This window comes from Panulirus ornatus, chromosome 32 (assembly GCF_036320965.1).
Source record: "Panulirus ornatus isolate Po-2019 chromosome 32, ASM3632096v1, whole genome shotgun sequence".
Taxonomy (NCBI): Eukaryota; Metazoa; Arthropoda; class Malacostraca; order Decapoda; family Palinuridae; genus Panulirus; species Panulirus ornatus.
Genome location: NC_092255.1, coordinates 27032206 through 27048100, shown reverse-complemented (window position 1 = coordinate 27048100; position 15895 = coordinate 27032206). Strand labels below are relative to the sequence as shown.

At 36.6% G+C, this 15895-nt stretch overlaps 2 protein-coding genes across 3 annotated transcripts in view; one reads left to right on the top strand and one right to left on the bottom strand.

Moving 5' to 3' along the window:
* The first annotated feature begins 492 nt into the window (after window positions 1-492).
* Vha13 (V-type proton ATPase subunit Vha13) lies at window positions 493-8404 on the top strand. Its single transcript, XM_071681321.1, has 4 exons — window positions 493-648; window positions 4812-4912; window positions 5800-5898; window positions 7941-8404. Exons 1-4 carry the CDS (start codon window positions 567-569, stop codon window positions 8013-8015), a joined length of 357 nt encoding a protein of 118 aa, XP_071537422.1. The 5' UTR covers window positions 493-566; the 3' UTR covers window positions 8016-8404.
* LOC139759227 (LETM1 domain-containing protein 1) overlaps window positions 8296-15895 on the bottom strand; it is a 30960-nt gene continuing 23360 nt past the window's right edge. For both annotated transcript variants that reach the window (XM_071681317.1, XM_071681318.1), the window contains exon 7: window positions 8296-14712. In XM_071681317.1, the coding sequence (XP_071537418.1) occupies window positions 14536-14712 (177 nt within the window). In that variant the 3' untranslated portion in view covers window positions 8296-14535. The remainder of the gene's footprint in view (window positions 14713-15895) is intronic.

Genomic DNA, 15895 nt, shown 5'->3' with positions numbered 1-15895 from the left:
CAACATTTGTGAGGTTTTCCGAGTAGAAAATACATCACATGTGGGTTTTGAGATAAATTTTGGAAAAAGTAAAAAAATTAACGTCTTCACTGAAGAAATCTGATATATAGTATTAAAATTAAACAATTAAATAGAACCAAATACTTTGTCTTCGCTTCACGTTTTCAATCATATGATTGTCAAAGCCGTTCTTTTGATGCCCCTACCTTAATTAAGGAGAAAAGTAATGACGTAAAGAGAAGTAGTTCATAAACTTTTCATATTTGAAAAATTACTCTGAGAATTATCATTTTAACGCAAAACCATAAAAAAGTAAAATAGTCCTTTTATCCAATGTAAAATATTAGCTATGATTGTGTATTTGTCCATAAATGTATGTATATTCTCAGTGATAATTTATCATTTCCTTGCACCTCCTCCGAAAATATAACCTGGTCTTATCAATATTGTTTCCATACTAAATCTTGAAGTCCTACGGGGACGGAGTGAGAATACAGTGTTTGCTCCTGAATTTGGTTCGGCCATTGTGTCAGGAGTGTTGCCATCGAACTGCTGACAGTCTCACCATGGCAAGTCAGAGTCAAGGAGTGCAGCAACTCTTGGCCGCAGAGAAAAAGGCAGCTGAAAAGGTTGCGGAGGCCAGAAAACGTAAGTGACTATAAAAGATGTATTGTGATTTAACTGAGGGGTATTCATGATGTATCATTTGACTGGAACCTATATTGATTATATTCGTAATCTTGACATCCATAGTAAACCATTCAGGATGATGATGGTTCGATTTTAAGAGAAATTAGCGCATTTATGTTTGGGATCATTCATCATACATTTGGTAAAGGCCTTGTTTAACTTTGCATGCTTGATGCTGATAATTTCCATGGATATTTTCTTATTTATGATTTATGAGTACGCGTACTCATTCCAAATTGACTTGGAATACCTCTAGCCAACAATGGTAACTTCCACATAATTGGAGAGTACGTTGAATGGAAATTGTAAAAAAAAGGAAAGAAAAGAAAAAAGACAAAGAAGATGCTAGTTAAGGCCTAGTTTATCCATGCATTCTACTGGCCTTAGAAAGTGAGTGATATTGTTCTGCAGTCCTAATTTAGTTTTTAAAGAATACTAAAAGGTAAAGGTTTATCTTAGCTCTGCAAAGCAACAGGGTTTGATAAATGGGTATTATGCCTTAGATGCACTTTGTTGTTAACAAAATATTGGCGGATGATCAATTCACGTATTAATTTATTGAAGGATACTCAGAAGGGTGAAAATGGTAGTGTACATCAGGGAAAATATGGAGTTATTTAAGTTAAAATGGTTACTACATGTAAAAAAAAAATCAATAAAACTTCAGAAAACTTTAAACTACCTAGCGTCAAGATTTATGTTAATGTTCACATGGTGAAATAAACCACTTGAACCCTTACTTGAGTAATGTGCTGTTGGTGTTGAACATTAATAATCATGTTGCAGTGAGCAGATAAGATATACCATCCTCAGCAGCAGAGGAGTTTCATACTGGTACAACAAAACCAAAATGCCAAAATTGGTCACCATGCACATGAACATAGTGTATGTCATCCAATTTCCCAATATTGTATTTAGATGGTATATTGATTAAGCTTATTTAGCAAAATATATGTTTTGATTTCACCGAGGATAGCAAGGAAAGTATAAACATATATACTTATGTTGTCCTTATAGACTTATGTAGGGCTGTTGATACTTTTAAGATAATAAAAGAACAGAGTACAAAAATGTAATTGAACTAGATACAAATTATAATGTCTTTGTAAGTAAGAGCAAGGAACTGTTATTAGCTTACTTAAGAAGAATTAGAAAATAGTCATATATACATTGATATCATTGGTACCCATCTAGTGATCTTACTAGGTATGTAACATTGTTATACATAAGAAAAGATTCACCTTAGTACTCTCACCACATTGTTCTCCTAAACACCAGTGTACATTTTAAAAAGCAAGATAGTAGTTAGAAATTCTCTATTATGAAATCAAATAATATATATGAATGATAAAACAAGAAACAAATGATGTAGGCCTAAAAAAAAAAAAGTGGTGGGAGCGCACTGGTAAGATAGCGGTAATCACTAAGAAAAGTCTGCTGTTATGGTTACCCAGTTGGTGGTTTTACCATGTTTGTATAATGTTTTGGTACTCTTGCTTATTAATTCTGTCCATTGTTCCATATCTTTCCATTGGTTCTGATGATGGTAATGTCCACATACATACAATCTCTCCTTGTCACACAGAACACTTGACAACACTTAACACACCCTCATAACTGAAGATATTTCCTACAGTGAGTGCTATGTGCTAGCCCTGCCCTTTGATGAAATTGTAAAAGCAATAGATATGAGTAGTAAGTAGGAACAATAGATGGGAGCATTAGGTAGTTAATAGGAACATTATTAGGTGGGAGCATTAGGTAGTAGTAGCTGGTAGGAACACTAGATAAGAGTCTCTGAAAACACTGTGCTTGAGTTGCCCTCTGCCAGTGGTCTGTTAAGGGTGAGACACTAAAGGATACAAATTGGCACTGTAGTTCACTAGTTACAGAGACTTTTGCCATGGCCACCCCCTCGAGGGAGTTCCTGAAAGGAACAGGCATTATAGATTGATAGATTATGTATATACTTAGTAGTTTATCATTACTATTCTTTGTTTATCCTTATAATTACTGCAATCATTGTCAGAAGTAATGATACAATGAATGAATGTTTGATTATTTATTCTACTTTATTACACACATAGAATAAAAAATGTACAAATGATGACATTTGTTGACCCAGTGATCTTGACTCATCCATATTATTGAGTAGTTTAGTGATGATACATGATGTTTGATAGCTTTTCCTGTTATCTATTAAACTCTATAGTCGATGCAGTGTATACTACTTGGATTAAATCATTGCAGTATTGTTTTTCTCTTGTGTCCAGGGATAGAAATAAATCTTGTGTAGAAGCACTGTAATGTATATTTTAAATATATTTGGTTTGCTTGTTTGATGAGTGTATTTCATTATGGACAAGTATTGTTTTATCATGACTTATTAAATTCAGTCATTTATAAACCTTGAGAGAGCAGAAGAGGGTGTTTTGAAATGGTTTGGGCACATGGAGAGAATGAGTGAGTAAAGATTGACCAAGAGGATATATGTGTCGGAGGTGGAGGGAACGAGGAGAAGTGGGAGACCAAATTGGAGGTGGAAAGATGGAGTGAAAAAGATTTTGTGTGATCGGGGCCTGAACATGCAGGAGGGTGAAAGGAGGGCAAGGAATAGAGTGAATTGGATCGATGTGGTATACCGGGGTTGACATGCTGTCAGTGGATTGAATCAGGGCATGTGAAGCGTCTGGGATAAACCATGGAAAGCTGTGTAGGTATGTATATTTGCGTGTGTGGACAGATGTATATGCATGTTGTATGGGGGTGGGTTGGGCCATTTCTTTCGTCTGTTTCCTTGCGCCACCTCACAAACGCGGGAGACAAAAAAAAAAAACAAAAAAACCTTCCCAAGGACTGTGTGTGGGTTCTGAAAAAGTATGGTCTGTTTTACAAATTGAAATAAGTGTTACATTGATAGTCCTCGTTTGATACAATTCTTTTTTATTTTGTCATATCTACTTTTCTTTTTTTATGCTAAAATTCCAAAAACCCAAGAGCTCTAAAGAATTGACCTTCACTGAGGTATGTCATGCCAAATCTCTGGGTTGCATTAAGTATAATACTTGCAATTTTATTATTGTATAAGCTGAAGCCACAGAAAAAAAAAAGCTTTCACAAACTAAAACTGATCAAAACATAAGTAGGATCTTCCATGACACAAGAGAGAGATTAAATTCTCTAGCAATTTTGTGAACAGAAAATTACCTAGTAAGAAATATAGATAAGTGCTAAAACTTTACAGACTTGAAGTCTAGGAAAACATGTTTGAGTTAGCTTAATGTATGTTTTTGCATGCCTGTTGATAAGCTAGATTTCTTTCATTTATTTATAATAAAATATGTTATTTAGTTTCTTCTTTCTTTATGTAAAATAATGTTGAGTGGCATGGAAATATCCGTTGCTGTGTTTGATTTTTTTCTGATATGCAAAGTTCTTTTTTCCAAACTTGAACTTTTTACCATGAAGAAACAAGCAAACTACATTGGTAAAAATGTGGGGTAATGTGTGGTTTTAATGTATAATGCTTCATTTGATTTTTTTCATGGTAATATCTGTAGTTTATTCATTATTCCTATATTCTTAATTTCTTATCCTTAAAAAAATATACAAGTGGTAAGTCCTAAAGGTGCTGAAGTTCAGTTGCTTAGGGTGATGACAACCCTACAGCAGGCCTTAAAATGAGCTTTAGAAAAGTATACCAGCAAAAAATTGAGAAAATTATTAATATATCATCAGAGTAAGTCCCTACTTAACATTTTTTTGTGGTATTACACAATCATATCATTTGAGTAACCCTTACTTAGCATTTTTTTGTGGTATTACACCATAAAGGTTAATATGACAGACATCATGTTTATAATTGCAAATCAGGTTTATTCATTGGATGTAGCAAAGGTACCAATTGTCTGTTTAATGCTGGTTATAATTTGATGTAACTTGTACATAGAAAGCAGGGTTTAGAAGGAGAGGAAAAATGTCTGGTTCAAATACTAAATCACTTATTACTTTGAACACAATCATAACCTACTTCAAGGTAGTTTAAGTGATCAAAATATGACTGTAATTATAACAGTTTAAAAAAATCTTTGATGTGTATAGTATCTATGATTTTGACACAGGTAAGGCTCGACGACTGAAGCAAGCTAAGGATGAGGCCCAAGCAGAAATAGAAAAATTCAGGCAGGAAAGAGAGAGACAGTTCAAAGAATATGAAGCAAAGGTGATTATACCATAGCTGTTCTATACCTTGAAGAGTGGACTTTTATGTATGATTTATCTGAAAGGGTGAAATGTCAGATTAATGTGATCAATATGGAGAGATTGGATATGAAGAATGTACTTTACAGTACAAGAAATAATATGTTGTAAATAATTAAATTAAGAGGCCATTTTAAAGGTAGTCTCAGCGAGGGATGCAATTTGGGATGAATAATAACAAGAGGTACTAATAAAGTTCGTAGAACAGTGCTGATATAGCAGTAGGAATTGTTGACTAATGTGATAACCATAAACAGTGATGATTTTAGTTAATCATCCTGTGGTTTGTTTTCATAGAGGAAACATTTCTTAATTATTTTTGATTTTCAATAATTAATTTATTTTTCTCTTTGTACATCAGTGCAATTTTATTATTGATAGCAGAGTAGCATTTGCTTATTAATATAAAGATTTATTGTGTAAATAAAGTATTCATTAATAAGTATGTAGTTAGCTTAGTGATATTTATTTTAATGCAGTAACTGTTGCTTTATTAGAATCAATGAAGTGATGCTTTGAATGCAGATCTACAGTGTGACAGTTCATAGTTTGTGAATGTAGGTTTTGCTGTGGTGCAAATATTTGTGTTGTTCATTGTGAGACTGATAGATTCATTTCTTCTTGTATTTTTTCCTCATATCATGGATACTGACTATGTCATTTCTTTAGCAGTTGCTAAAGAATTCTGTTTCTTCAACAATTGCCAGCATGAAATATTAAAAAAAGAAGAGAGTCACTTTGGTACATAAAGGTGATGACAGATGTATGAATTGGTTGTGCAAGACACCAGGTCTGAGAGTTAGTGAATATTTTCAAGTGAAGCAGATTTTGTTGTGATTTTAATTTCAGCACCTTGGGTCTCAAGATGACATAGCTCTGAAGATCAAGAATGACACACATGAGAAAATTACTGCCATGAATAAGCAAGTGGCTACAAATAAGGACAAGGTAAGAGTTGTAGTATGAATCAGACTATTGAAATTCTTAACTTTCATGAGGTTTTATATCTCTAGGCAGTGCACTGTTTGGAAAATAAACTGATGGGCGTGAATGATTTGATTGATATTTGTTTCTTGAGGTTTGGTGTAAAAGTTTTATTTTAAAGCTATAGGGAGAGCATACAGGGATGATGATGTGATAAACTGTTATACTGTGTGTAGGTTTTTAATCTTTTTTATTAGGCACTCATGTAACGATATTCAAATCTATGAGCTCTGTATTATGCTATCACCAGAAGCATCATGACTAGTCAAATTTTTAGGCACATAAAATTTGTAAGGCAGGCAGGCAAATGGGCAAAACAAACATCTGAAATAGGAACATAAAACTGAAAAAAGCAGTAATTATTTTGCTCGTTATTTTACAAATAGTATTTATAATGTAACACCACTATCAGTAAAAGAAATGATAGTTAACCAATCAATTAGTTGCAAAGATGGCTAACTTAAATTTCTAAACTGAAATCTGCTCCTTCTCAGAGAGGAAACGTGGGAAAAAGAAGTTGCATTTACAGACTACGGTACTGCTTCACAATTTTGTTACCAGCTTTTCAAATTCTCCCATCTTATTTTTCCTTCATCTGTTACAAAATACAAAAAATAACCAGCTGCTTTTTACACATTGAAAAACAAGGAAATTATCCATAGTTCAAATGGTCATGTTAGCAACACGTCATCCCACAGCATTTATTGTTTTGTCAATGAAAATTCAAATAATTATGTTTGTGGCTTCATCCCTTATTTTCTGGATAACACTTCCATGATAAGTGTCCACAGGATTTTTCTGTAATGTAGTCTCATTTGATACATCATTAGTTTATTTCTTTAAATTAGAGAGAAATATTTTTCTATTTTCAAAGAGGAATGTTAATATCAACAAATGCCTTCCGGAGGTCTAACAAAAATTAAGATTGCCAGCTGGAAGCTGTAGTATATGAAGTAAGAAGGCATGCAATCTGTTGACCAGCTTTGCTAGCAGTGGCAGCTCTGCTTAGAAGTCTCTTAAGTTTTTTCTTTTTTCACTATAATACTATCCTATCTTTAGACATCTTATTGCTACCAAACTCTGTAACTAAACTGTTAATACTTAAAAAACAACTCACTTCAGGCATCAAAAGTGCAATGTGTTCGACATTGTTTTAAAGAGGAGTGAATAGCTAAAACAGTTTGGTCCAGGCCATAGAGGGGCATACCAGGACATATTCATACATACTGTACCTGTCAGTTGCACCCCTCTAGTACCTGTCAGAATGGTGTCTAAACATAAGTAAACAGATTCAAGGAAATGAGCAATGTGTTTTGTTTTCTTTAAGGACAGCCAGACAGTTATTCAAAAATACATTAATTTCTTCCATAGCACATATGATATAAAAATCAAGGAAATAGGCATATTAATTGAAAATACGCAATTTGATCTTGAAATAAAAACACATTTATGGCATTTTGCCTTATCATTTGGGGTTTAGTCATGATTTATTTTTCCCGCCTTAGCAACTTGGCTAACTATTACATCTATGTGTTTCTCTGGCATTGTTTATTAGTCATTAAATGCAGTACCAGAATTGGTTTTTACAGTGTTTTTCAACATTTAGTTCCCTTATATATCTTGAAATTAATGTATTGCTTTTGTGTTTAAAGCTTATTTATTAAGCACTAATCATTGGCGAGTTACTGTAAGAAATGGAATAAGGGAATATATTTTGAAAAGTACTTTTCCATTCCAAAATTTGTTAGCTTAAACCCATTTTTCAAACTTCATGTACTTTATTTCCAGTTGCTCATACAGTAGCAATTTATGTTAACTTTTTTACTACTACACTAACCCTGAAATGGCATTGTGATGTAATTTATCCTTTTGCAACATTGGTTTTAGTTGAATTGAAATTAGGATCTTCCAAGCAAAAACTGTTGACCTCGGTTGTTGTCTTATCTTGGAAAAAAGTATCACAAAGACTTTGTATGTTACTGAACTTTACGTACTTTCTATTGCAGGTGATTGAGCGTACTTTGCAGCTTGTTAAGGATATCAACCCAGAACTGCATATTAATGCTTCAAAAGAAATTTAAACAAGAAATAGTTGTTTGTCATAACTTAACTGTAAAGTTGTGATGATTATACATATGTCTAGACGTGTTTTAATGTAGAGTGAGGGAACTTGATTCACCTCTTCCAATAAATGTGATTAGATGAATAGATATTAAACAGAAATGTTATTTGACTCTCTACATAGGGAAATTAAATCTTATAATTTTATGATTTAGTGGATTTTACTTGGATGCTTTCATCAGATTCCAATTTTGCAGTTAAGTGTAGCACAAGAAATAAGTTTTTGTAAGATTATTTAACTTTTTGGTATTTACTGCAATGCAGTCTATGTACTGTGTAGTAACATTGTATTACTCATGTGTTGTGGTATTTGTTTATAGTGTACATTAAACTTTTTGGATTATGAAAATATTTTCATTTTGCCTGGTTTTAGAGACAATTAATGAAAATTTATATAAAATTTACTAGGGCATATGAAGCATCCAGGGTGAATCATGGAAAGGTATGTGGGGCCTGGGTGTGGATAGCAAGCTATGGTTTCAGTTCATTACACATAACAGCTAGAGAATGGATGTGGCCTTTCTTCATCTGTTCCCAAAGCTACCTCACTAACATGGGAAATGGCAGTCAAGTATGAAAAAGAAGCACTATCATGGAATTTTCCTGTACTTGAAAACTGAGTATATAAGTTAGAAACCATTGAATAAACAACTTGTGTACAACTACCACAGTACCACATGAATAATCTGCAAATTACACCAAATACATTGCCTACATTGCAACCACAAAAGCATCTCCATAATGTAACAAAAATCCTACCACTCCACCTCAACATGCTTGGCACACAATGCACCCACCATGACGACATTAAACATTTCCTCCTTTTACTGCGTGTCGTAGAAGGTGACTAAATGGGGGGGCCTCCCCTCCCATTTTTAATTTTGCAAAAGAGAGAGCAGAGAAGGGGACCAAGTGAGGATACTCCCTCTAAGGCTCAGTCCTCTGTTCTTAATGCTACTTCGCCAATGCGGGAAGTGGCAAATATTTATTTATATATTTATTTTGCTTTGTCGCTGTCTCCCGCGTTAGCGAGGTAGCGCAAGGAAACAGACGAAAGAATGGCCCAACCCACCCACATACACATGTATATACATACATGTCCACACACGCAAATATACATACCTATACATCTCAACGTATACATATATATACACACACAGACATATACATATATACACATGTACATAATTCATACTGTCTGCTTTTATTCATTCCCATCGCCACCCCGCCACGCATGAAGTAACAACCCCCTCCCCCTCATGTGCGCGAGGTAGCGCTAGGAAAACAACAACAACAAAGGCCTCATTCGTTCACACTCAGTCTCTAGCTGTCATGTAATAATGCACCGAAACCACAGCTCCCTTTCCACATCCAGGCCCCACAGAACTTTCCATGGTTTACCCCAGACGCTTCACATACCCTGGTTCAAAACATTGACAGCACGTCGACCCCTGTATACCACATCGTTCCAATTCACTCTATTCCTTGCACACCTTTCACCCTCCTGCATGTTCAGGCCTCGATCACTGAAAATCTTTTTCACTCCATCTTTCCACCTCCAATTTGGTCTCCCACTTCTCCTCGTTCCCTCCACCTCTTGACACATATATCCTCTTGGTCAATCTTTCCTCACTCATTCTCTCCATGTGACCAAACCATTTCAAAACACCCTCTTCTGCTCTCTCAACCACACTCTCTTTGTTACCACACATCTCTCTTACCCTATTATTACTGACTCGCTCAAACCACCTCACACCACATATTGTCCTTAAACATCTCATTTCCAGCACATCCACCCTCCTCTGCACAACTCTATCCATAGCCCACGCCTCGCAACCATACAACATTGTTGGAGGTATAAGTTTGTTGAGTATTCCTGGGAAATTATATGGGAGGGTATTGATTGAGAGGGTGAAGGCATGTACAGAGCATAAGATTGGGGAAGAGCAGTGTGGTTTCAGAAGTGGTAGAGGATGTGTGGATCAGGTGTTTGCTTTGAAGAATGTATGTAAGAAATACTTAGAAAAGCAAATGGATTTTTATGTAGCATTTATGGATCTGGAGAAGGCATATGATAGAGTTGATAGAGATGCTCTGTGGAAGGTATTAAGAATATATGGTGTGGGAGGCAAGTTGTCAGAAGCAGTGAATAATTTTTATCAAGGATGTAAGGCATGTGTACGTGTAGGAAGAGAGGAAAGTGATTGGTTCTCAGTGAATGTAGGTTTGCGGCAGGGGTGTGTGATGTCTCCATGGTTCTTTAATTTGTTTATGGATGGGGTTGTTAGGGAGGTGAATGCAAGGGTTTTGGAAAGAGGGGCAAGTATGTAGTCTGTTGGGGATGAGAGAGCTTGGGAAGTGAGTCAGTTGTTATTCGCAGATGATACAGCGCTGGTGGCTGATTCATGTGAGAAACTGCAGAAGCTGGTGACTGAGTTTGGTAAAGTGTGTGAAAGAAGAAAGTTGAGAGTAAATGTGAATAAGAGCAAGGTTATTAGGTACAGTAGGGTTGAGGGTCAAGTCAATTGGGAGGTAAGTTTGAATGGAGAAAAACTGGAGGAAGTGAAGTGTTTTAGATATCTGGGAGTGGATTTGGCAGCAGATGGAACCATGGAAGCGGAAGTGAACCATAGGGTGGGGGAGGGGGCGAAAATTCTGGGAGCATTGAAAAATGTGTGGAAGTATGGAAGTATGTTTGAAGGAATAGGGAGCCTTGAAAAATGTGTGGAAGTCGAGAACATTATCCCGGAAAGCAAAAATGGGTATGTTTGAAGGAATAGTAGTTCCAACAATGTTGTATGGTTGCGAGGCGTGGGCTATGGATAGAGTTGTGCGCAGGAGGATGGATGTGCTGGAAATGAGATGTTTGAGGACAATGTGTGGTGTGAGGTGGTTTGATCGAGTAAGTAACGTAAGGGTAAGAGAGATGTGTGGAAATAAAAAGAGCGTGGTTGAGAGAGCAGAAGAGGGTGTTTTAAAATGGTTTGGGCACATGGAGAGAATGAGTGAGGAAAGATTGACCAAGAGGATATATGTGTCGGAGGTGGAGGGAACGAGGAGAAGAGGGAGACTAAATTGGAGGTGGAAAGATGGAGTGAAAAAGATTTTGTGTGATCGGGGCCTGAACATGCAGGAGGGTGAAAGGAGGGCAAGGAATAGAGTGAATTGGAGCGATGTGGTATACAGGGGTTGACGTGCTGTCAGTGGATTGAATCAAGGCATGTGAAGCGTCCGGGGTAAACCATGGAAAGCTGTGTAGGTATGTATATTTGTGTGTGTGGACGTGTGTATGTACATGTGTATGGGGGGGGTTGGGCCATTTCTTTCGTCTGTTTCCTTGCGCTACCTCGCAAACGCGGGAGACAGCGACAAAGTATAAAAAAAAAAAAAAAAAAATATATATATATATATATATATATATATATATATATATATATATATATATATATATATATATATATATATATATATTATTAGGTACAGTAGGGTTGAGGGACAAGTCAATTGGGATGTAAGTCTGAATGGAGAAAACCTGGAGGAAGTGAAGTGTTTTAGATATCTGGGAGTGGAATTGGCAGCGGAAGTGAATCATAGGGTGTGGGAGGGGGGCGAAAGTTCTGGGAGTGTTGAAAAATATATGGAAGTTGAGAACGTTATCTTGGAAAGCAAAAATGGTTATGTTTGAAGGAGTAGTGGTTCCAACAATGTTATATGGTTGTGAGGTGTGGGCTATAGATAGAGTTGTGCGGAGGAGGATGGATGTGCTGGAAATGAGATGTTTGAGGACAATATGTGGTGTGAGGTGGTTTGAGCGAGTAAGTAATGAAAGGGTAAGAGAGATGTGTGGTAATAAAAAGAGTGTAATTGAGAGAGCAGAAGAGGGTGTTTTGAAATGGTTTGGTCACATGGAGACAGTGAGTGAGGAAAGATTGACAAAGAGGATATATGTGTCTGAGGTGGAGGGAATGAGGAGAAGTGGGAGACCAAATTGGAGGTGGAAAGATGGAGTGGAAAAGATTCTGAGTGATCGGGGCCTGAACATGCAGGAGGGTGAAAGGCGTGCAAGGAATAGAGTGAATTGGAACGATGTAGTATACCGGGGTCGACGTGCTGTCAATAGACTGAACCAGGGCATGTGAAGCGTCTGGGGTAAACCATGGAAAGTTTTGTGGGGCCTGGATGTAGAAAGGAAGCTGTGGTTTCGGTGCATTATCCATGACAGCTAGAGACTGTGTGAACAAATGTGGCCTTTGTTGTCTTTTCCTAGCGCTATCTTGCGCACATGCGGGGGGAGAGGGTTGTCATTCCATGTGTGGAGGGGTGGTGACGGGAATGAGTAAGGGCAGACAGTATGAATTATGTACATGTGTATATATGTATATGTCTGTGTGTGTATATATATGTATACATTGAGATGTATAAGTATGTATATGTACATGTGTGGACGTGTATGTATATACATGTGTATGTGGGTGGGTTGGGCCATTCTTTCGTCTGTTTCCTTGCACTACCTTGCTAACACGGGAGACAGCGACAAAGCAAATAAAAAAAAGATATAGGGAGCAGGTGGCTGGAAATCATCCCCTCTCGTTTTTTTCAATTTTCCAAAAGAAGGAACAGAGAAGGGGGCCAGGTGAGGATATTCCTCAAAGGCCCAGTCCTCTGTTCTTAACGCTACCTCGCTAATGCGGGAAGTGGCGAATAGTACGAAAGAAAAGAAAAAGAAAGATATAAACAGTTAAGGCAGTGTGTGACAGAATGTAAGGAAGAAATTCTAGGTTGATGTGGGTAAAACTGAGAGTGAATGGCACGATATGGGTGATCATTGGTGCTTATGCACCCGGTCAAGAGAAGAAAGATCGTGAGAGGCGAGTGTTTTGGGTGCAGCTGAGTGAAAGTGTCAGCATTTTTGGTACATGAGGCAGGATCTTAGCAATGGATGAATTTATCAAGAGGGTGAATAATATGGCAGTTGAGGGTATAATTGGAGTGCATGGGGTATTCATTGTTGTGAATGGAAATGGGAAAGAGCTTGTGGATTTGTGCTGAAAAAGACTGGTGATTGGTTTAAAAAAAGATATACACAAATACGTGTATGTGAGTAAGAGGGATGGTCAAAGGATATTATTAGATTACATATCAATTGATAGACATGTAAAAGAGACTTTTGGAGGTCAATGTACTGAGAGGGGCAGCTGGTGGGATGTTTGATCCCTCTTGTGGAGGTGAAGGTGGAGATTTGTAGAGGTTTCTAAAACAGAGGAGAGAATGTAAGGAAGAATATAGTGGTGAGAGTAAGGGAACCTGGAAAGAAGACTTGTGTGAAGAAATACCAGGAAAGATTGAGTGAAGAATGGCAAAAGGTGAGAGCAAATGAAGTGAGGGGAATGGGTGAGGAATGGGATGTATTTAGGGAAGCAGTGATGGTATGTGCACGAAAAAGGTGGGAGGTGCGCAGATTAGAAAGGGTAGTGAGTGGTGGGATGAAGAATAAAGTTGTTAGTGAAAGAGAAAAAAGAGGCATTTAGACGATACTTACAAGAAAGGAGTGGGGATGTACGAGAGAAAGCAGCAGGAGGTCAAAAGGAAGGTGCAAGGGTTTAAAAAGAGGGCAAATGAGAATTGGGGAGAGATAGCATCATTAAACTTTTGGGAAAACAAAAAGATGTTTTAGAAGGAGATCAATAATGTGCAAAAGACAAGAGAACAAAGGGAAACATCAGTGAAGGGGGCAAGGAAGAGGAAGTGATAATAAGTAGTGATGGGGAGAGGAAGAGATGGAGTGAGTATTCTGAAGGACTGCTGAATGTGTTTGATGACTGAGTGGCAGATATAGGGTGTTTTGGTTGGGGTGGTGGGCAAGTTGAGAGAGTCAGAGAGAGTGATTTGGCAAAAAGAGGAGAGGTGGTGAAATCCTTTAAGATGCCTCTGAGTTAGAATAAAAAAAGAGAGGGTGAAGAAAAGGCTCAGAAAAAGAGAATGGAGTTAAACTGCATACAAGGAAATAATATAAAGTCTAGTTCAGCAATTAATTTTTTTTGGGGGGGGCACGGCACAATTCCGATATGGATAACCTCCTGAGATGATTCCATGCACTGCTTCAACACTTAAAAGTCATTACAATATGATTATTGCATTTATTTCTTACCACACCTTTCCTTCAAAACATGGTATTTCTACTGTATCCATCTTGTCCTCTAGTACTCTCACACTGAAGGTATAAGAGCATTCGTACTTCCTCATTCAAATAAACTTATCCATAATCCTTGTAATGGCTAAATAAAAACTTATCTGAAGATTTGGCCCCATGAACTGCTTATCAAGCAAGAAATGGAAATGATGTTTATGAGCTATACATTTGGAATATTTGGTGCAGACTGTCAGTATTGACTGTATAGAGCCCAACAAAAAATGGTGAAAATGATGCTTTACCATCAATAAAGAAAATCCATTATAATGCCTAATAATAAATTAAAAGCATTAGTATATCAACACAATGTTAGATGGTTCGTTGTATGTCAGCAAGATGGGTAGGTGGAGGAGGAGAGAATAAGATGATGCATCAACCTCCCGTGACACTCTAAGCCAACTCTCCAAGAAATCAACCATGGCACCAGTGCTCATGCTGGTTGGGTTTAACCCTCGAAAAAATAAACACTGGAAAGAAAAAAATATGAATACATTTAACATTTCCTATTTACTCAAACTAAACAAGTTTTAAAAGTGATGATACTCTTATAACAAAAGTTTAAGGGCATTAACATTAATCTTAACTACTGGAAAAGTTCAATTAGCAAATTATGCCATCTATTACGTGAAAAAAGGAAAAAATCAATACTAAAAATATCACTATCTGAAGTAACTATAATTCATGAAATGTATCCAGTCAAGTACACTTTTACACATTACACTTGTTTTTCATAGATTCAAAGAGAAAAAAAAAGCATGGAGGAACAAAAGAAGAATGAGAAATGAAGGTGGAGAGCTATAAGGAAAAGGAAAGTGAGAAGGGAAAAGAAGGAAAGCAGTTGAGCAATGGGTAGAAGGGGAAAAAAAGGTAAAGGATAAAAGTGAACAAAGTCAGAATTTTCATACTGGTGGGTCAGAAATTGGACTTTTAGGGCCATCGAGACCCTTTCTAGACCCGTTTTTGAAGAAGTGTTAAATTCCTGTATAATACAACAAATGCTAACCCTAAAGAACAATAATTCTACAACCAAAATATTAGAAAGCTACACAAGTACGCAACTGAGAGTGAATTGCCAACTTGAAAGAATAATGCTGTACAAGATTGAAGTCATAACAATCTTTTTAACCATTTCTTCAAGCCCTGAGGTCAAAATTCACTCCAAATGGCAAATGCAAATATGATTTTCAGACTATCTTGGGTTGACGTTTTAATCATGCTCATTTGAGACTTACATAGACTTTTGCAAACCCAAACAAAACTGACAAGACAGGAAAGAAGGGAGGGATGGTGAAGTAAGATATGAGAGATAAAGGGTAAAAAGAGAAGACAAATAATAAAATGACAATGAAACTGAGTTTTTAAGTCCATGAAAAAATAGCCCAGAAAAATATGAGCACTCACTACCAGAGAAACTTCTTTAAAATGTATGGGTTTCAGTTTCTTCCTTGACAATCCTATGCTTGGACTTCCCTTGATATCCCAACATAATAAATAAAACAGAGGAGGGGTTGGAGAAGAAACACATCTATAATCTAATTAAAGGAGTGAAGAAGTGGATTAAATGGAAGAGATAATCTGAGGAATGAAGGCATAAATAAACTTTGTGCATATTACTGATATGAATAAGGGAATGCATATTGTCATATGGAA